The 22,442-nt window shown below is 34.0% G+C and overlaps 1 protein-coding gene and 1 non-coding gene across 2 annotated transcripts; both read right to left on the bottom strand.

Moving 5' to 3' along the window:
- Positions 1–15,063: 15,063 nt before the first annotated feature.
- LOC115227898 (CAAX prenyl protease 1 homolog) lies at positions 15,064–17,840 on the bottom strand. Its single transcript, XM_036498775.1, has 6 exons — positions 17,712–17,840; positions 16,383–16,501; positions 16,116–16,233; positions 15,933–16,085; positions 15,765–15,900; positions 15,064–15,296 (listed from the first exon to the last, which is right to left on the bottom strand). The coding sequence occupies exons 1-6, from the start codon at positions 17,838–17,840 to the stop codon at positions 15,064–15,066; spliced, it is 888 nt and encodes a 295-aa protein (XP_036354668.1).
- On the bottom strand, positions 17,484–17,555 carry Trnat-ugu. Its single transcript has one exon. It is a non-coding gene; the product is annotated as a tRNA-Thr (tRNA).
- Positions 17,841–22,442: the final 4,602 nt, after the last annotated feature.

Here is a 22,442-nt window from a genome sequence, read left to right as displayed (position 1 = left end):
GAAGTCACTCAAACAATTACAGTTTCGTTTGGTAAGTTTTTTATTTAGTATAAATTAGTGCAAAACACGAATATCAATATTATTGTGATTGTTTGGTCGGGGTTTATTCTTATATGTCTTTCACTGGTCGGATTTTTCATTTATCGTCGAAGAAATTTAAATAGAAAAAAGTTGATTTTTTAATCTATAATTCTTAACGATTTATACTTGTTTTAGCCTAAATGGATGTTTGATAGTTATTAAAAACTTGTAATAATTTCTTTGTTAAATAAATATAAAATTATTTGTAATAAATTTAAGAATAAAAATTATTGTCTAGCATATTTTTTTTCTTCACAAACTCTATTAGAGAACTGTCTCCAAACAATTTTTTAGGTTTACCATTTAAAAACAAATAATAAAAATTCGTGAATTTTTCAGTCTAATTAAAAGTTGTAATACGGACAAATACTGAATAATTAATAAATCTAGAACTGCCACCGATTTCCGGGACAAAATAACTCAGCCCAGGACAAGGACTCTGGAAATCAATTCCAGGGCAGTTGGCAACCCTAGGCAGGCCGCAAACGCAAAAGGAAATATGATGACTGACTTTGTAATGAAGATAAGAAATAAAAAGGGATTGGCAACAAACTCTTATTCTAAAAGAATATAAATTTCTAGAACTGGATTGAAAGATTTACTTAGATAGTTTTAAAATTTCAATTAAATGCAGTTTATAATTTATATAATTCCAAATCGAAAGACTTATCTTCGGCAGATATAATTTCTTAATATTTTATACAATTCACATATCAATATCAACAGCCATCTTCCGTGGGAATTGCTATTCCATCTTATCCTCTGCTGCTAATTAAATATTCAATCATAAATCTATCATTTATCAATAAGATTAAGCGATAACAATGCAATCATTGACGAACCTCAAAATCAAAATTAAACATTCAACGTTTAACTTATTAAGATAATTGGTTTTTTGGTTAATTTTTTTTTGAGTCGAAAATAGAGAAGTTTACTAAATTAGATGAGTTTTTTGGTTGTTTGTTCGGTAATCATTTTATTTTTAGAATAAAAATAAGACTTTAAATATTTAAACATTATAATTATAATAATTTTTTTTTTAAAACAATTAACAATATTTATAGCATGTGGAGAAATCTGTTGGCAGTTTCTGCAGGCTTGGTTGTCACTTATTGTGTGGTTCCCGAAGAATCTAAAAAATTTTTTAATTCAATAAAAAACCATTTAGTCGTAAAATCTGCTTCCCCACAATTATTATCAACAAATTGTCCGAAATGGGATTTTAATTGGGACAGGTAATAATTAACATAAAACTTTTATTTATTAGATATCATTTTCTGAACGACTCAGATCAAGATATAATCCCTACGGCCACGAGAACTATTTTTTTAATTCGCCATGGACAGTTTAATAAGCAAGGAAAATCTGATAACGAGCATTATTTGACTGAACTTGGTTTAGTTTATTTATTTTTATAAAAGGTCGGGAACAAGCTCAGTATACATCCGAACGTTTATTAGAGGTTGAAATGCCCATAACTAAAATTGCATCTTCAACTATGATAAGAGCTCAAGAAACAGCCAAAATATTTTGTGAAAATTATTTCAAAAACTCCAATAATTTACTTGAAGAAGATTCAGTCGAATTTTGTGATCTTCTCCGTGAAGGGGCTCCGTTTCCTCCCGAACCAGCGAACACGCATTTAAACATATTGGAGGACAGTGTTTACACACATTTTGATCTTATTCCTTTAGTTTTTAAAAGATGGTCCCAGAATTGATTCCGCTTTTCAAAAATTTTTTTATCGCGCCCCACCATCTCAAAAATCTGATTCAGTTGACATAATATTCTGTCACGGAAATGTTATCCGCTATTTTGTATGCAGGTGTGCTTTATATTTTCTGTTATTGTAGGGCATTGCAATTGCCACTTTCTGGTTGGTCTAGGATGTCGCTGGCTCATGCCTCTATTACTGAATTGACTATTAACCCTTCTGGAACTGTTTCCTTACGATTGCTCGGAGATTGTGGGCATATACCATGGCAAAAGATTACTTATTAATTGAATTTTAACTTTTCTATCAATTTTCTTTATAAATTGAGAAACGTTATTCTTCACCAGTTTTACCTAGTGAGAAAAAAATTGACTAAAAATTTCATATATTTTTAAAGACTAAGAAATGAACGATTTTTTATTTAAAAAAAATTTGAATCCATTAGTTAGTCAATTAATTCTGAATTCTGTAATATCTTCACTTCATTCTTTTGAATTAATTGTAATCCATTGACAAATGTTTTTGGTGGTTTAGATAAAGTTATTTGATGTTCTTGGTGATTGCGTAGAAATATTATTTATGTCATCAGAAAGATAAAATTGATACCAAAAAATATGTTGTTAAAGGAAATGTACTAAATTGTCTAGAAAATAGTTAACATAAAATTCAAAAATTGTCGAATGCTGTGAATAAAAATTGTTCAAATTGTACATTTGTACAAATGTGACTTACTCGATTAATTTCTGAAAAACAAAAGTTTCAAAACATGTATTCCTACAGTCCTTTATCAACTTTTTGTTATAATTTTCGAGTTAGTTTGTTTGGAGTCTTCAATTGTGGAGTGTTATGGTCACTCACTGGTTTATAATCATCATTAATTATGTTAGAAAAGTGATAAATAGTTTCAAAAAAATTCATTCATTAAAGATAACTTTTTCTAATCTATTTCGTTTCTTGTAAAAATCAAAAATAAATGCAAAAAATAGAAGGAAAAAAAACTTATCAAAAAAAATTTTCGCGCAAAAGAATAGAAACTGATTTCGCACATTTTTGAATATATTTGATAATTAAATTTGGGCATTTAATATGTGTAAGAAACAAAATTCATTACAAGTAAATTTTTATGGAATTTTGAACGTTTTTTTAAAAATGCGAATTTAGTGAATTTAACTTTATTCGCGCAATTGGTTAAAATCAGTATTAAATTTTAAACACGCAATTTTTGCTATAAATATAAGGAAATCTTTACAATTTATTAACTCTAATTGGAAAATGTATAATAATTACTGCGGAAATAACAATGCATACAACTACAGTGGATATAATAATGTATATAACTACAATGGATTTTATTATGCATTTGATTTTTGTCAACCCATTCGGGACGAACTCCAAGCCCAACGAGATGCGATCTTAGATTATGATTTTATTTACAATTCATCTGGGGTTGAACCAATTCCATATCAATACCCAGATGAACCCACACCAAAACGCACACGTATGTATAATTGTTTTAAAGATCGTTCAACTTTTGGCGAAGCATTTGCCGACTGCAAACCACTTCATAAAGATCCAAAATGGGATGAACCTCCAAGCAGAAGTAGCTACATTGGCTTTACAGAAGAGGAGATTGACGAAGCTATAAAAGACTATAAAAGAGCTTGTAGTGAGTTAAATCTGTGGTCACTACACCAATACTCTATAAATCACACTTTAAAGGAAAATAAAGATTTTATTTGGTAGTTAGATAACTATTTTTTTCTATTTTTGGTTTTATTAATTTCTTATATTTTTTAAGAGATAAGCTTCAACTTGTTTAGAAAATATCGGAAGATCATATTCTAAGAAAATTGACATAAATTTCGGAAAACAAATTCCTAGCTTAGGACAAAAATGATACGGATTTTATCTATTGCGGTTTGATATTATTTCCGCTGGTTTGTACCAAATGTTGCCTGCGCTAATTTTTTTTCTTCAAAAAATGTTTATATTTATGCGAAAGGGTTTTTATTTTTAAAGTTAATCAATAAAAATTGAAATAATTAAAGTAATTTATCTACCTTTTTTATGAAAATTTATTTTGTGTGTGATAAACACATCATTTACTCTCATACTAGAGTAGAATAAAATACATATTTCCAAAAAGAACCTATTAATTAACTTTTACAAGAAATATTTATAATCGAGAACGTTAGTGCTCACTTTTTAAGAATTAAAAAAATAAAAATAGTCTATTGATAATTGAGATAATTAATTAAACTCCTGGTTGCTATATTCTCTATTCGCGAAGTAATTCAGGTAGGCAAGCCCGCCTCTTTCCTGTCGAGGCACTGACAGGCACTGGCGATGTTGACGACACACTTATTTGGTGATAAATCTCGTTTATTCCTTTGTCCAGTTCAAGCGTACTTTCCTGCGGTTCAACTCTGTTTTTTGTTCAGCTGAGTGTCCTCGCGACATGCCACGTCCGCAAGTTGATTGGTGATAGAGGCTTACTCTTCGTTGTCTACATTAATTCCATGTCTGTATTTAGTGAGAATACTCTCGAGCGTCCTCTTTAGAACAATCGACTGGACGTAATGTCTTCAATGGATAGCTTATCCATATGACTTTTAAGGAACTTTGAGACAACTCTATCTCACATGTTAAGACAATTGGAATGATCTCTACTTATGCATCATAGGGAACCGACAGTTCGTTTGCAAGCATGTCGTATTTGTAAAATTTCTCCAATTCAACTTGCTTTAAACGATTTTGTGAAATAATGCCCACTTCGATTAAATTTATTTCTTTTTTCCTCTTATCATACACTAAAATATGCAAAAGATATTCCTTATCTTCAATAAGTTGATAGTGCTTTAAAGACAATTTTTCCATGATTTTTGAGATAAAACATATGAGGCTGTTTGGTCTGTAATTTGCAGGATCAGAACTTAGTTTTCCTTTCTTCCGGATCATGCGAACAATTGGCATCTTCCATGCCAGAAGAAACATGTCCAATATGGGTTTTATTACATTAAAAATCGTCGTATTTCATAGGAATAGAAAAAATATTTCCTCAAAACTACAGTATTCCACGAAAAGAGGGTTTCCCAGCTACTTGGTTTTCCCAAATTCGAGGTCGCACTGTACTCTCAGACCTCTTGATTTTCGTTTTGTTAACGATAAATACATTCATCTGAACTGTGCTGATAAGAGCTATCAGCTCTGCTCACGCTTTCGAAGAGAACAGGCATTAAACAGAGTAATACTCGTTACATTTGATTTATTTGGTGGCTGCTTTTCTCTTTTAGGAGAACCACCAAACCAAATAAAAACATGGCATCTTTATTAGTTCTGATCACATTCTTAATACAACTTTCAAGCTCACTGATTAAATCACCTCGATGTCGACCCATCATTGACCCAACTCCTCAAGTCGACAAAGTCTGCACAGCCGGATTGTCTGTCTCGTGCCAGCGTTAGTCAATTAGGGAATTTACAGATTCTGTACCGATCAACTGCCCGATCTTCTAACGCAGGAGCTCACGATGCATGACCGTTCTGGAGCCACCATCTCCCAGATTAGGTCTGTATCGGGTGTCCGGGATAGTTAATGATGATAGGTAGAAGATTCAGAGAATGACGCTCACACATTAGCCCGACCATATAACGAAGATTATAGAGATTGGGACCGCTACCTCCAATCGTAAGTTAATATCGATGTCCAGGTTAGTTACGTTTGGCCTTGCCATTGAAAAATCCCAGATTAGCGGGATCGTAGTAACTCTGATATCTGACAGTCCAATCCGAGCTTTTCTGCACAGGTTGCTTATAAGAATCAAATCCAGGCCCTTAAAGTAAATCAGCTAGCTTGAGATAACTGTCCACCAACACACTATCACTTACATTCTCCGAGCTATGTGGTCTACTCTTTTCCTAGCTTTCTTTTAGTACGCGGAGTTAGTATATTTATGAGATACTAATTTTTCTATGGTTAATTTGTAAAGAATAGCAATATAAAGATTAATTTGAATTAGTCGCCGTGCGGATGGACAGCAGTTTCCACATAATATCGCGAGCGATATCCGTTGAAAAAGCCAGCTCGTTTTGCAACTGTCGTGACTCCTCGAAGTAATTAAACCAATCTCTGAGAGGATTTTGAGAGCTTTTGGCCAATTACTCAACTGGTTTTGAAATCCGAAAATTTTAGTTTTAATAGCGGCTTTTTTTGTCCTTTTGTACTAACTTTAAGTGGCATTAATAACAACATTTGTAAGTTCTAAAGGAAAAAAACTTTATATACCAAATTAAATATTTGTATGTATTTATAACATAAAAAATCTTAACAACTTTTATTTTTTAATTATTATTTTAAATTTTCACGTGTACACCTTTCTTGTGGCTGTTTGTTTTGTAGTGTTTAATTTAATAGTAGACGAAATGCTGAGATTACAACGAAGATTAGCTGCTGACATACTTAAATGTGGGAAAAAACGTGTTTGGTTGGATTCAAACGAGACACAGCACATATCTAGTGCCAACTCAAGTATATATTAAAAATATATCCCACAAGGACAAAGTGTTCGAAAAATGATAAAAAACGGAATAATTTTCCGCAAGCCCGTAAAAGTTCAATCACGTGCCCGAATACGTATAAAACTGGAAGCTAGAAGGAAGGGTCGCCATACTGGAATCGGAAAGAGGAGAGGCACTGCTAACGCTCGAATGCCTCAGAAACGCCTGTGGATCAACAGAATTCGGATTCAACGTCGTCTTCTGAAAAGCTACAGGGAAAGTGGAAAAATCGACCGTCACACGTATTGCCAATTATTTTAAATATCCAGATATCACCGAATATATCTGAAATGCAAGGGAAATACATTTAAGAGTAAGAGAACGCTTATGGAATATATTCATAAGAATCAGTCAGAACAAAAGAGGCTCAAAGAAATGAGGTGGACAGTTTTTATTTATGAGTAGTGATTTGGCTGATGCAAAGAGGAAGAATGTGAAGGATAAGAGGCTGAGGATCCAGGCTAAGAAAATGGAGGAGTCAGGAAAGTTGAAGCCTCAAGATGTCCAAATGGATGTGGATGTTCCTGCCGTTATTAGATAATCATTGATATTGGTTTTCTTTAATTTTTCTGCGAGTAATTTCTTCTATTATCGATTTTGAGAGATTTAAGCATATGATTAAAATATTGAACTTTAACTGAAAGGTCATTTTAGAATTTTGAAAGTTAAGCAAATTCGAAGTTATGTTCCTAAACTATTTTCCATTATCCGCATGAACTATGTGAGGAGGACCATCGTGTAAAAGATTTTCTCGATAAATAATATTTCTTCTGAGTTTTTTGAAGTTGCAACTATTGAGTCAACAGCAACTAAAATTTAATACTTCTAATAAATACCCAATAATATCTTTCTTAATAACACCTTAGATTCACCAAATCGGTAAGATATTTATCATTCGGGTTTGTGGATATTATTGGCGTGATTGGTCGCTTATTTTCCATCATCCCTTTTGATTGGCAGAAAGAACGATGTCTAATCACTTCTGATCCTTTTGCACGAGTAAGTTTGTATAATGTTCTTTATTGATCAAAAAGTCGATTTCGACTAAATTGTTTTAGGCTATGTTCAGCCTAACATGAGTTATTGATATAAATGTCGCCGCAAAAAACAGTTTTGTATGTGCATACAGAGTCTTGAGTTCTGCATTTTTTATATAAAAAAATGTAGGTTCATATCACTCTTCTAAACCGTAGCTTAAATAATTCAAAATTTTTTTATAAGATTAAAATTAAAAAAATCTACTGGTTAATAACAACATCTGTTTCGGTTTAAAAAATCATATTTTATAGTTGAGTTTAGAGGAAATTAAAACTACTGTGTTCCGTGATTAAGGGAAATTCACTATGTTCATGTTTGGCTGTATAAATTTTTAGCCAAATAAGGAAAAACTAGAAATTGATTTACACAAACGAAAAAACTATCAGCAAAGTTTATTTTTTATAATTAACGCTAATTATAAACATTTTAAATATTTCCATAAATAGAGAAAAACCAATGACACAAGTAGCAATTAGATCGCAAATAAATTGAAATGCTGTTAATACTATTGATATTATCTGTTCAAATAATAGCTGAATGTCTTCCTCCAACTATGGACATGTCAGACTCAACTTACTTTCTGAATTACTTAAACTACACCATACAATGTCCCATAGAAGGTATACCAGATCATGAATATAAGTAAATGATAATTATATAATATATTTATAGATGGAGCAAAGATGGGATTCTCATTGACTTCACTCAAGATTTACCTTATTATAGAGATGGCAGAAATCTTACATTCAATCAGGACTACAACATATCAGGAATATTTAGTTGCACTGTTGAAAACAAATGTGGTCGGGAAACATCTCTCCCATTTAAAGTTGAGGCATTAAATAAATATACTGGTATTTCGAAATTGTGAATAATTCTAGTTTTTTACAACTATTTGTCCCCTTATGCAGCTTTAGAAAGTAAAGGCGTTAGTACTGACTGCATCTGGTACAAATATTGCCCAAATAATGGATTCAAACAAATTATCAAGTTCAAGTCAAAAAATGACAGAATGCAAACGGAAAATAACAATCTTTACATTAAATATTTTCTCGAGGAGGATATATTTTGTCAGTTCATATGTGAAGGCAAATATGAAAAAAAAATTTTTCATTTTCATAATGTTAAGCCCATGAATAAACATATCATACCCTCGGGAGGACACACATTTTCAAGAGGAGATCATGTACTCATTAATTCTAAAACAGCCGGATTAATTCATCCATGTATATTTTTTGGAAAGTTTGTGAAATAATATTAATTTTAGAATATATGACACGATTTCATATTACGAGGGGAAAACGTTAATAGGCACTGACGGATTATTTGTGGGTGTAAATGCGACATATCCAACCCGGGAACTAATTTGCATTCCTTCGTATAAGAATTATAAATATTCGTACCTTGAAAGAAAATTTAAACTTTCTTTTTACGGTAATATATTTTTTTAATGTTAGAATCACCTTCTATTTCCCATGATTTTGTCTCACTCAATAAAACAAAAGGGGATAATGCGACTTTTATGTGCACCTGGGTAGGAGGATATCCTGAGCCCCAAATTAAGTGGTATTTGGATTCAGTAGAATACGGTACTATTCAACTGCTATTTCGATTTAGGAACACATCCACTTGATTTTATATCATTTTTGTCTAAAGATAATAGAACGTTTACTATCATAAATGTAACTCAGTCCATGAGCATTCGTTGTCTTGTTTACAACAAATTTGCAAGAGCTGCTAAAACGGTTTACCTCAAAATCATAGAAACGCCATTTATATTCCTACCTTACTATAATCGAATTGAAAAGATCGGAAGAAATCATTATAAAATTTCATGTGGTGGAAAAGTCGACCCAATTAGAAAAATGAATTTCAAATGGTTGTTTAATGTACTAAATACAACAAAAAATGATCTCTCCTATAATATAAAATCTGAAGGAAATATAAGCAATTTTTTATTTTATTTGAAATCCAACAATGTTCCAAAAAATGATCCTCCAGCAATGAATCTCACTTGCATTTTATCTGATGGATTTTTAGAAGATAATTATACAATCAAAGTTTTTTTGCACTTTGGTGAATTTTTTTAATGTATATGAATTTAGAGGAAAAAAAATCTATTTCTCTCGTGTACATTCTACTGATCTTTTTTTCGACAATTATTTTTGTTGGACTTCCATTGTTAGAAATATTTGTATACCGTCGAAAAATTAAAGGTTTTATTTTATAAATATATATAATTTTAGATGAAAATCTCACGTATAGTTTAATGTATTTTTATTTTCAGGTCTTCAGGGATTTTTATGCGTGAGACCCACAAGCACTTAAAAGGATATTGTACTATTAAATCAAATCACATGAATGCAAAGGCTCCACAAACATTACAAGAGATTTATGCTTATTACTAAATATATATAATTTAGACTAGTTTGTTTAATAAATATGGATTTTTTTAATCATGGTTTAATCCAATAATTTAATAAAAGGAAATGTTAGCGTATTAATATTAAATTTATAGTTTTTCATTAAATTATTGTCGCGAACTCAACAAATTGTCTGACTACAAAGTTTACAGCACTTGAAAGTTAGTAAAAAAAGACAAAAACCTACGGACTCTACTAAAGGGTTAATTAAACTAGATAAATCTTTGGAAAGAAAAAAAGATGGGGTAACCTAATTTTAAACAATTGACATGTCCCGCTCTTGATAAGGTCCTATTTCCATTCTGAAGCAACAAATGTTTTGAGGACTCGAATAACATTACAAAAATCAGGGTTATATTGCCTTGAATTGAGAAAGACTGAAGATGTAGATGGATTCTCAGCACAGCTTTCTTTAACAAACATTTTTGGAAAATAATGTCATAAACTCGCCTTAGTTGCTCGGAAGATGTCAGTCTTTATTCTAAAAGGGATCCCTCAATGGATTTCTAGCTAAGTAAACGTGCACCTGAGTAAAAAATAGTCAAACTCCTGCAGTTCGGTGCTTTTGATGTTATAAATTTGGACACAAGTTCAATATATGTAGCGAAAAGACCTGCCGCCTACTCTGTGGCGAACAACACGATCATAGAAGCTGTTTTTCGGAACAAACAGAATACTAAAAAGCCTTGCCAACGGATTTTAATTAACTGTAATCACTCCAGCTATCTGGCATGCTACCGTGGATGCCCCATAGTGATGGTAAAGAAAGGGAATCTGGATTTAATCGTCATCAACGAGTCCAAGCTAAAAGAAAACCAGTCGTTCAATTTTTTTATGATAATGTTCCCTTGAGGATAGATTAAAAAAATCCCCGAAGATAGAAAAAATCATTTTCAATTCATTTTGGACTTTCTGAAAGCGATTGCAGGTTACTACTCTTTTCATTTCCGTGGGAATCTCAGAAAAGGCCGAGTGTCTTCTGATTATTGAGTCCAACTAAATAAGAATCAAAACAATGATCATGTAGAATTAGGTAATTGATTTCTGTCATTATTCTTGCCATATAAAGAAATGAAGGTAGCGGTAATAGGTTCCCATTTACCTAAGAAATTTTTCATTATCTTAAAGATGGCAGAGAATTTATATTATACAAGAATTACAACGTTTCAGGTGTGTCTGGGAGGACGGCCAGCACTCCTTTTGCATGAAAGGGGATGTAATCCTTTGGTATCGAGTTCACTACCACATCGGCATTGGCCCTCCAAACAAACATTAAGTCCAAAACGCATTTCTACGCCAATCCTTACACAGTCATTATCGAGAAGAGTTCCAGACTGTAAGGAAATGATGGCATTAAGCCACGCACCGTTTTCAGGTCTAGTTGCGCCGCCGAAACAAGCGAGACTGCTTTTCCAATGTAGGTCTGACCGCTTTAGCTTTGCTGGAGATATCATCACATCCCCATTGATGTGATTTCCGCCAAAGCCGAACACTTCCAAAGACTTTCAACAAATCTCTCTATCTTGGACTCGCACACTGCATTTTTCCTCCTGAAGAACAGCATTAATCTGCCGAAACTCATTTTCACCCTCAGGAGCAATCCCTGCTTCCTGCATATGGACCTACTCGCCGCATACGACGCAATCCTGAAAAAGACTGCCGAATTCGTCCTCAATGTCCATCTCGATGGCCCGGGATGGGCCCAATGCTCGCTCCCACTGAGATTCGGAGGTGCGGGAATCCGCACTGCATCTGATTTGGCACTTCCGGCATATCTATCCTCCCTTTCGATGTGCAACAACCTGGCCTCTGAGATCCTACTCAAATCTTTCGGATCTTGCCTAGACGGTGCTTTTTCGGATGGGCTCACTACCTGGGATCGCTCCTTTTCTGAGAGGCCCGAAGATTTCTCCTCCCAACGTGCCTGGGACTCTATCGCATGCCGAGCGCGTGTGTCTGAGCTCTCGGCAACCCTTGATCAACACCGCCTGGCATGCCTTCGTGTGGCATCCGCCCCTCACTCTGGCAGCTGGCTGAAGGCTCTTACTCTTTCCAGCATCGGGACGTGGCTAGACGATGCTGCCATACGCATCGGAGTGGCTCACCGTCTCGGCCTGGATGTTTGCGCAAAACACCGCTGCAGATGCGGTGAGGACGTTGACAAAAAGGGACTGCACCCACTTTCCTACAAGAGGAGCGCAGGCAGGGAACACAGACACAAGGCCCTCAATGAAATCGTGAAGGCCGGTCTCGAATCGGCGGGCCATTCGTGCCTCCTCGAACCGGTCGGACTCGATCGGGGAGATGGCAAAAGGCCTGACGGGATGACAATATTCCCGTACTCGTCGGGGAAGGCCCTCGTATGGGATGTTACCGTTGTGGATACCTTTTCAAAATCGAGGATCCATTCTTCCGCTGCAAACCCTTGTTCGGCGGCAAACCACGCCGAAAAGATCAAAATACAAAAATATTCTTCGCTCGCGGACCGCTACCGCGTTACGGCAATCGCCCTGGAGACCTCTGGAGCTACGGGAAAGGAGACTGACTCGTTCCTCAACGAAGTCGGGCAGTCCATCGGGAGGAGGCTCAAGGACACGAGAGAGGGCCTCTGGTTCCGCCAGCGCATCGGCCTGGCCATTGTTCGGGGCAACGCACACTGCGTCCTTGCCGCTGGGTCATTATAAATAGTTATTTTAATTTGTTATTCTTAAAGATTGAAAGAATATTTTTCAAAAATTCTTATAATGCAAATACGTAAAGCAATTATTATTTCGATAAAATGAATTAATCCTATTAAATTATTTTAATAATTCAATAATTAATGAATTTAAAACACTGTTTTTGCTCGTTTTATTTATTTTTTTACAAGTATTTTAATGAACACTAAAAATAACTTCATTTCATTTATTTTCTTATTTTCTATTTCTCAACAAAGTAAGTTGCTTGAAATGGAATTTTGTCATCAGACAATTGCTGAATTTGTTAATAAAGAAAATGACTTTTTGGATGAAATGTTAAATAAAGAGAGAGAAAATTTTAATGGTGTTTTTTATTTTGTAAATCATGATTGTTCTTTAGGCGACTTAAATTGTCCAACATTTGAAAGTGGATTTTCATGTTGTACGGCTAAAATAGAAGCTTCATATCTACAAAATACTCATAAAATGCTCCAAAAAGAATTTGGAGATAATTTCAAAGAATTATATGGAATTTTCAATGCCAGTTATTCAGTTTTATGGAGTGGGAATTTAAAATTTTATTTAATAGTGCATCATCGAGTTTCAACGCTAAAAACATTTGTAAATATATTTGAAGATCTACAATCTGTTGTGAATCGTGAGTTGGCAATTGAAATGGCGAATTTAATAATTCGGCCGTTTTTAATTCGATTTTTACTTTATATTTCTGGAAATGAGGTTATATTTATAATTTTAGTATCATTTTATATTTTGAATAACTAATTTTATAGACTCCTGAAAATTTTCTGAAAGCAATTTACGAATTTTCTCAACAAATTGTAGATTTAAATAAACGAACATTTTCGGATAAGATCGTACAAAATGACACCCCGTGTCTTGATATGAGCAATTTTGATGAAATAGTGAAAAATGATGAAATATTTGCTAATTTCAGTAAACATATGTTATCGAGTACAAATATAACGAGGTTTTTTTACTGTTATTTATATTAGAACATTGATAAATAATTTCCAAAAAATTTTAATTTTAAGCGAGTCAGTATTAATTGAAAGTCAAAAAAGAGCAATCCACATTTGTAAACTACTTCATTGTAGAAAATGTCTCGGAGCAAATTCAGTTAAACTTTGTAGACATTTTTGTCACCAAAGCATTTCAGGATATTTTCAAGACTATGCATATGTTATTAAAAGGTATAATTCTAACTATATTTATTATTGATAGTTTATTTGAATACTCAGCAACAGTAGAACAATTCTTGTTGATACACGGTGTAGATGAAATGACCAAACCATTAAAATATCTTTCCAAATTTATAGTGAAATGGCAGCAAAATATTGTCACTGAAATACCTCAGAAAATTACTGTAAAATATTAGAAAATAATTCACTAAATAAATTAGTTATGTACAAAAAGTAAAATGTTGGATGATGAATCCGAAAATGAAAATAATCTATTTTCAAACATTAAAAAAGAACTAAACACGGATTTCATAAATATTCTAAAAAATAAAAACCCTCTAAATAATTTGATTCAAAGCGAAAATGAGCATTCAGTGACCTCATGTTCAACATTAAATGACTTTAAAACAAAGGTATTTCGTTCATGCAAATTATTATCACGTTTAAGCGATAAAAAATGTGTGGATCATGTAGAAACAAATCAATCAAAAAGATGTTGGAACAATCAATCTTAGGATCAGTAATAATTAAATTATTTTTGCTTAGATATGGCATTAAATCAGGTGATGATACAAATGAAAAAAAGCTATATAACTTTAAAACTCAATTTATAAAAAATTTAACAGAAGAAATAACTTATTCTATAAATGTATAGAATATTTAGATGCATGAAATTTAGATATTGAATAAAACCGTTTTTAGAAAATATTCCAAAAATATAAAATCAAATGAATATATATGTGGAGATTTAAGTTCTGATAAAATCTTTTCGACAAAATATAAACAAGCAACTATAACAAAAACGACAATAAATATTAATACAGAAATTCGAAAACAAATAAAAATGTAAGATTTTATATGTGTAAGAGTGATAGGGATAAACATGAAACTGGATCGTCAAGTAGCCTCATATTTATAATTTTAATTTTCAATTTAATTTTAATTAATTGATGTGATTCTATTGTTTTATTTTATTTTTTCGAATTTATTTTGTTAATTTTACACTCTATATCCGGAATTATAGACCTGAGGTCGTGTGATTTTTAGTAAACGTGATTCATCTGTAACCTTGTAGAATTTATCGTAATGACGATTTTCATAGTGTTCCTCGATAAAGAAATAGTTATAAGTCAATATGCATTATATGTACTAATTTGAAACCTTCTTTTATTCTTTTCTGACAATTCGGAATTTTTATTGACAAAAAAAAATATGAGTAACTTGAGTAATTCATTTAGATTAATTAAGAATATTTAAAATAGATTCTCGCCTGTGAATTCTAATTTCAATTTATTGATTTTTTTATTTAAAACTCTAATGTATTTGAGTTAAAGTATTATTTTTAATCAAAAAAAAATCATATTCCCACTAAACTAAGAAATCTTTTTGGAATCATTGATTATTGCATCGAGTCTCTCAATCAATGGTGGATGTGTATATTTCAATTTGGCATATAACCAATCATCGTAAATAAACGACAAATTATTTCGATACAATTTTTTTAATGCAGATTGTAAGTAATCCCCATATCCAATCATTGTAGAAAATCTGTCAGCTCCAAACTCGTTATATCTAGTCGCAGTGACCATTAATATATTCAATAGTTCTTGAAGTGGTAAAATAAGGTAAACAATTAAGACAAGTCCAATCAACGGAGGCATTTCTGGAACATTCACAGTTCCAAACCCAAAGGCATTGTAGAATTTAGAGTTATACAAAAAATATCCACATGTTTTGAATGTAATGAAAAGTTGAATCTAACTAATGAAAAAAAGATACTTGAAGAAGGGCAAATATTTTAAAAACGTCCCAGTTTTTCCAATGACCTAATTCGTGGGCTAGAATTGCCACAATCTCATCATTGGTCATTCTTTCGCCTGATTGAGAAGATTCGTCTTGGATAGTTTTTTCATTCTAAAATATTTATAAAAACTAAATTTTACATTTTCCGAATTATCGGCTCCAATAAGAGTATCGTATAAAATAATTTTCTTCTTTTTATAAAATCCAGTCACATAAGCATTACTGTGAGATGATCTTTTGGATCCTAAAAAATAAAATAATAAAAAATTACCTTCAACCACAAAAAGTCTATGAAGGGGAAAGTTCAAAGAAGAGGCCAAATCTTCAATTCTTGTACGCAACTCTGACTGTGGCAATTCACGAAAAGTATCAAATAAAGGAGCTATAAACTCTCCATATATATAAAAAAATAAACTAAACATAATTCAAAATGACTCACTAAATTGACAATAAAAACGAATTGTGTTAAATAATTCGCAAATGATTCTCCAGTTTTATTTATTATAAAGAGTGTAACCACCCCAATAAAAATCCCGAAAAATAAAATCAACAACAATTTTTTTATTTTGTCTTTAATAAAAAACGTCACTGTCTAATAAAAATTATAATAGTGATAAAATACTTGTTTGTTGAAACCATGTCTAGCTTCTATTAAAAAGTCAGAATAGTAAGAAAAGGGAACGAAAATTAGTGTACGTAGACAAGGTAAGATTGTCAAAAAAAATGATTGTTGCGACATACTAAAACATTTTATTCGCAAAAAAAACTTGATTAGAATTGATATTGCTGGAAATAATCCAAACGGTTTTGTAAATTTGCGTAGCAATCGAAAGCTTTAATAATTATATAAATTAATAAAACAAAGATTAAAAAAATATCAAATATTGACATTGTAAATCCGAATTTGCTTTTATCAAGTTTATAAAGTCGAGATTTTTCGAAAACGCTGTCTGAAACAAGATTACTGTGTTCAGCTCGAATTTTTGTGTATGTTTTGTATACTTTATACTATAATAATAGTTATCTATGTTTAACTTGTCTGTTATTTAAATATATATTCCATGCAAATTCACAAATTTGTATTGTACAGATTAATGGAAGAAACATGTCATAGTTTGTTAGACCCCACATAGACATTTAAATTTTGAATTATTAATTAATCGAAATCGAAAGAATATCTATAGCAATAGTCAGAGGCAATACTCTGGCTATCTGCCAATGACTATTTCTCTTTTGGTTTACATAAATAAAAAAAAACTAAAACTATTCATTATTAATTTAGTTATTTTCATATATATTTTATAAATTTTATCAAAAAATTAACTTTTTGTGTAAAACATCAAAAAATTAGCCATAGTCAAAATCAGCAATACTCTGGCTATCTGCCAATGACGATTTTTCTCTTGTCCTTTCTTTATTAATAAATTCAAAAACTTAAAAAAATCATTAAATATTTAAAAAAATGTTTTTGCTTTTTCAATGATCCTAAAAATGATCACAAGCGTGTTTTATCAATATTTGAATTCCTTCGTAAAGTTTTTGACATTATTATTTGCATTTTATCTATTTTAATTAATTTAACTAATGTCTCACGAGACGCTCGGCTAGTCTCCAAATAGCAAAGCCATTTCCACGAATCCCGGGGATCGACAGACGTTTTTAGAGCCTGTCTTACTCTTGATATCCGTCAGCCGAAGGAGCGAAGGAAGTAAATCGTCTTGGAGCTGAAGATCCCTGAAGACTCAAAAGCAAATATTGTGAATAGGAGGGAATTCGAGAGGTGGCCGTACTTGAGAATCTTACGATCCTTGAGGGGCCTCGTAACGTGCCCAGGATTGACAGCTTATTATATTTTGTTCAGAGAATATATTTGAACCACTTGCGTTTAAAAAACTAGTTAGAAGGAAAAATGTTTACCAGGTTTTTTTAATATAGGATCTTGTGGAAGAAACAACTATCAAAAATTTTGACATATATTTTTATAAAATTAAGCCCCCAGAGGGAATCGAACCCCCGACCCTTGGTTTACAAGACCAATGCTCTACCTCTGAGCTATAGAGGCTTTATATACATTTTTCCTTTCTGAGTTCCCCATGACTCCACATTGATCGTCCTCGCCATGATCTTCAATCTCCTCCTGGGGCGCGCAATCTCTGGATGTCTTAAGGGACTTGCTGATCTTCATAGAGAAATTATATTTCCGTTAGTTCCTATTTACGAAATTTGCAGAGTCCAGGATTTCACTGAAGCCATGTTTGTACTCAACAAACATGCTCTCCAGAGTGGCCTTCAGCGTTACAGTCTGGATGTAAGACCGAACACGTTCTTCAATCCCAAGGAGCTCCATGTACTTGCGGTAGAACGTTGAGACGATTCCATCCCACGTAATAACAATTGGCACAATCTTCACCTTAGCCTTGTGAATCAGTTATTTATTTATTAAATCACCAAGACCACGCTAAAAACCGAACAAACGTCACGTGATCCCGATGCACTCAACCAGGGACCTCATCCTCGCTCGGTGGTCTTTCCACGAGCCCACACAAGATCGTACAGGGCGGCAGGCCGTTTTTGGCGGAGCAGTCGCTGACGGGCCCAGGTTCAGCTTGATGAGGTCTTCCAGAGAGGCTGGACCGGGGCGTTGGCTATCATGTGACCAACGATCGGTTAATCTGAGGGCCCTTTGTTGGGCCTCCTCGATTCGCCTCCTGTTGGACCACGATAGCCGCGGACCTCATGATCCGCAAGCGTACGCAACACAAGGTTCGAAGTACTGGCGGTAGATATTCGCCAGTACCGGGTGCGACCCGTTTTTCCAAATTCCAGATAGGGTTCGTAGAATTTGCAGTTTTTGTTTGCATTTGCGAAGGAGGTTGTCCACATGTGGGGAGAAACAGAGTTGCATGTCGAGGGTTACCCCTAGGACCGTCTGACTCATGCAGAAGGGAACGGATAAATTATTCAGCTTTAAGTCGACTGACGTCCTTCCCAATCTTTTATCCGAGGTGAAGAGGGACGTGGCGGACTTCGCCGCGTTTACCACGAGCCGGTTGTCCGTCAGCCATAGGTTTAGCCGATCCAAGTTAGCTTGGAGCCTTTCCGAGGCCTTCTGGATGTCCCGGTCCCATGAGGCTAGTACGATGTCGTCCGCGTATGAGAGAACAATGTCATTGTTGTCGAGGGAGCGAGGGAGGTCTTCCAAAAATAGGTTGAAGAGGGCCGGGGATAAGGGGGATCCCTGAGGTACTCCGTTGGGTAGAAGACGAGATTTGGACTTCAGACCACCGAGGCACACCCTTCCCCTTCGTCCACTTAGGAAGTTGGTAATCCATATTTTTAGCTTCAGAGGAAAGTCGGATTGGAATATCTTCCTTGAGAGGAGCTTCCTCGAGACGGAATCGAAGGCTTTATGGATGTCGACGGAGCAGAGCACTGTCTTTTGGTGCCTCGGTTTGCTGGCAAAACCGGTACAGATGAAGTTAGACAAGGATTGGAGGTACGAAGACGTGGACTTCGCATTCTTAAAACCATGTTGAAAATGTCTTTCGGGTAAGAAAGCTTCTATTCTGCCAAGAACCAGTCTTTCCAGGATTTTTGACATCAAGCATAACAGGGAAATCGGCCTGAAAGAAGCCGGGTCCCCTCTTGGTCTTCCAGGCTTCAGTATCGGCCTTATTAAGGCTTGTTTCCATAATGCCGGAATTACGTTGTTGTTGATAGAATGGTTGAAGATTGCTGTTAGGAATCTGACACCTTCGACGCCAAGGTTTTTTAAAAGGATCACAGGGATTTTGTCGGGGCCGTAAGAATAAGAAGGTTTTGTTGAGTGCAAGGTATCTTCCACCTCCTTTACCGAGAGGAGGAGCGGTTCAACCCGTTTTTTAGGCTTCTGTTGGAGGGGAGTGAGTCGGATTTCCTGTGATCTTTATGTGCATTTTTCGCATAGAAATTCATGAGGTTGTTCACGTCTTTTTTATCAAAATCTTCGAAAGGTTCGGGAGCGTCCCCCCCTGGCCACGTGCCGAATGGCTTTCCACACTTTACCCGTTGAACGATTGCGGTTCACGGTAGAAAGAATGCGGTTCCATTTCAAATAGGTGTGTCTGAGTTCATTGGACTTCAATTCCTTGTTTAAGTGTCGGATGCGGGTAATTATGTCAGAAGACATCCGGTTTGACCTTTTGAGGCGATTTCTCTCCTTGGCTAGACCGGATATCCTTCGACTACAAGCAGCGTGAGGTGGGCGTTTAGGAATAGCCATTGCTCTTGCTTCCAGGATGATCTTCGAGAAGAAGCCGAAGGCCTTGTCGAGAGAGCTAAAGTTGCACAGATTGCAATTTTTTAGTCTCGTGTTCAATATCTCTTGGAACCGTGGCCAGTTGGCCGCTTTGTAATTGTATGGAATTGGAACTTTCCTGGTGACAACTTCTCTTTTGATCTTAACCGTTATCGGGTTGTGGTCGCTTCTCGTTTCATAGAAGACTGACCACTCCGTAGATGATGCCAGAGAAGGAGAGCATAAAGTAACATCGGGTGACGTAGGTTTGTTGGTCCCTCTGAAAGAGGTTCTTGTGTTTCTCGAAGGGTCGTTCAGGATGGTTAAGGAATCCAATTGGGAAATTAGAGATTTCCCTCTTGTATCCGCCAACTGATTAGAGAGCCAAAGGGGGTGTTTTGCATTGAGGTCACCGCATAAGATGACCCCGTCTATCCGTGCAAGATTGGAGAGAGTAGGGAGGCAATAGCTCCTTGGACAAGAGCCGGGAGGTGGGATGTACATAGTTGTAATTCACTAGCTAAAATGTCGTAAATGTTTATAATTTTTCAAAGAAAAAAGTAAAATTTATAACGAATCTAATTTTTTGTCTGGCATTGTATTCCACGGAATGCACAAAAATTGTTCGTGCTAAACGGACCTATGATAAACTCTGGAGAAGGCATAAAAAGTTGGATTACTGCTGGTGACTCATAGTAAGATACTATCAAATGTGGCGTACAATAAACTCGTAAACAGCTGTCGTCTAAGAAAGCTAAATACAAAGACAATAACACGTTAGTTGTCTCGGTCCTGACGTATAACGGATCGATATGGGAAATCACCAAATATGAAATGAACAGTTTGAACCAATTTTATCAAAAAATTATAAAAATGCAATTCCTAAGAAAAATATCAAATTCAGTCTTATACAAACGATGTAATTCGAGTCGATCTCTACAGAAATCCTGAATTCCAGATGGCGATTTTTTGGCCAATGTTAAGACTGGGTAGTCTCACTCCTCGGAACATTGCGATGGAAAACTAATTTGTCCCATTTTGTGAAAAACCCAAGACACAATACCTACCGAATTAAACAAAGATTTAGCTGCAATAAACAAAAAACTGCAAAGTGGTTGAGGATCTCGATGCTCTAAAAGCATTATCAGGCAGCAAGGAAGATTCTTAATTTTAATAATCTTTGGAATACTGGGGATACTCGTTTTATGCACTGATTTTTAAAAATACTATTGATTCGTGACTAAACATGGCTGAAATTACCAAAAAAATCTAAAAGGCTGCTCTGTTCGAGTGAATGTAATGTATATTAATACGAAAAATTATCATTAAAAATTTGCTAAAAATTAAGTATTCGGATTTTAATGTAGAGGGGTGTATGAGCAAGGCATTTAACAACATTAAAAATTTATCAATTTTTTCATAATAATGTGTTATCTTTATATTTTAGAATTAAATTAAAGACCTTCTACTAACAAATAGTTATCGTCAATTCATTATACAAATATTTACATTTTAAAAAATAATCATGACAAATTTTTTAAATTACTCAAGGACGATCAAACGTCATGTATTTCCGTTTTTCCGGAGGGCGTACAAAGAAGATCACGAATTCCTCCAATTTCTCCGACGGGTCTGACCCCACCCTGAGATTCGTCTTCCATGGAAAATTATTAAAGATAGTTGTATCCTTATGCACCAAATGAGTATATTTTATCCTTCCAGCCATCCAAAAATTTTTCATCTTAATTTATATTTGTAGAAATAAAAAAATGGCATTTTTAAAGACTAACCAGCATAACACAAGGTAGTCTTGATTTGTCAAAATGGTCTTCCAATGTTGACTGATTAAAGTCACGTTTTGAAACATCTTGTTCTTCATCCTACATTAAATGAATTATATCAGTGGTTCTCAACGGCGGGCGATTCGCCCCCTAGGGGCGATTTTTTCTGCCAGAGGGGCGATGGCTGATTGCTAATATTTGAAAAATTAAAATCTTATGTTAGAAGTCAATAATCTTTGAAAAAATAAAGATATATAATCGAGTCTAATAACATGATATTTGTATTATATTTTATTTAAATTTCTAAGCGTGATTTCTAGTTATCTTTATGGATCGTGTTCAAAAAAAAGTCAGAATGTATAAAGATGAATATATTTCTCTTGGATTTATTAAAGATCCTCAAGATCCTAATAAACCACTTTGTCTTCAATGTGGTACAATTTTTTCGAATGAGGCAATGAAACCGTCTGGTTTGATTGAACATTTAAAGCGAAAACATCATAATTCAATTGGAAAAAAGCCAGACTTTTTTCTAGAATTAAAAAAGAATTTTGAAAATAAAAACACCTTACCGTCAATCTTTAATAAAAATATATCTCAAAATGTCTCTGGATTATCTTATTCATATAAAGTTGCAGAGATAATCGCAAAAACTAGTTGCATTATTATTTTAATTTATAGGTAATGCCCATTCGATTGCAGAAAATGTCATCCGTCCTTGTTTAAATTTATTTATAAACGATATCTTACAAAAAGATTCTTCAAATATTATGAAGACTATTCCATTAAGCAACGACACTATACGAAGAAGAATTGATGAAATTTCTAATGAAATTGAACAATCTTTAATTTTATTTCTCAGAGAACGCAAGTTTTCAGTCCAACTTGACGA

The sequence above is a fragment of the Octopus sinensis genome, unplaced genomic scaffold (assembly GCF_006345805.1).
Source record: "Octopus sinensis unplaced genomic scaffold, ASM634580v1 Contig08735, whole genome shotgun sequence".
Lineage (NCBI taxonomy): Eukaryota > Metazoa > Mollusca > Cephalopoda > Octopoda > Octopodidae > Octopus > Octopus sinensis.
The sequence above is the reverse complement of the archived record's forward strand: the minus strand, read 5'-3'. Positions and strand labels throughout refer to the sequence as shown.

Bases quoted from the DNA above. Each gene is read 5' to 3' on its own strand.
- LOC115227898 (XM_036498775.1), bottom strand. From the start codon at position 17,840: ATGGAGCTCCTTGGGATTGAAGAACGTGTTCGGTCTTACATCCAGACT. The intron at 16,234-16,382 runs GTCAATATTTGA...AAAATGTTTTAG, and splicing joins AGCAAATTCGGATTTACAAT to TATGTCGCAACAATCATTTT. The intron at 16,086-16,115 runs GTATTTTATCAC...AATTTTTATTAG, and splicing joins GACATGGTTTCAACAAACAA to ACAGTGACGTTTTTTATTAA.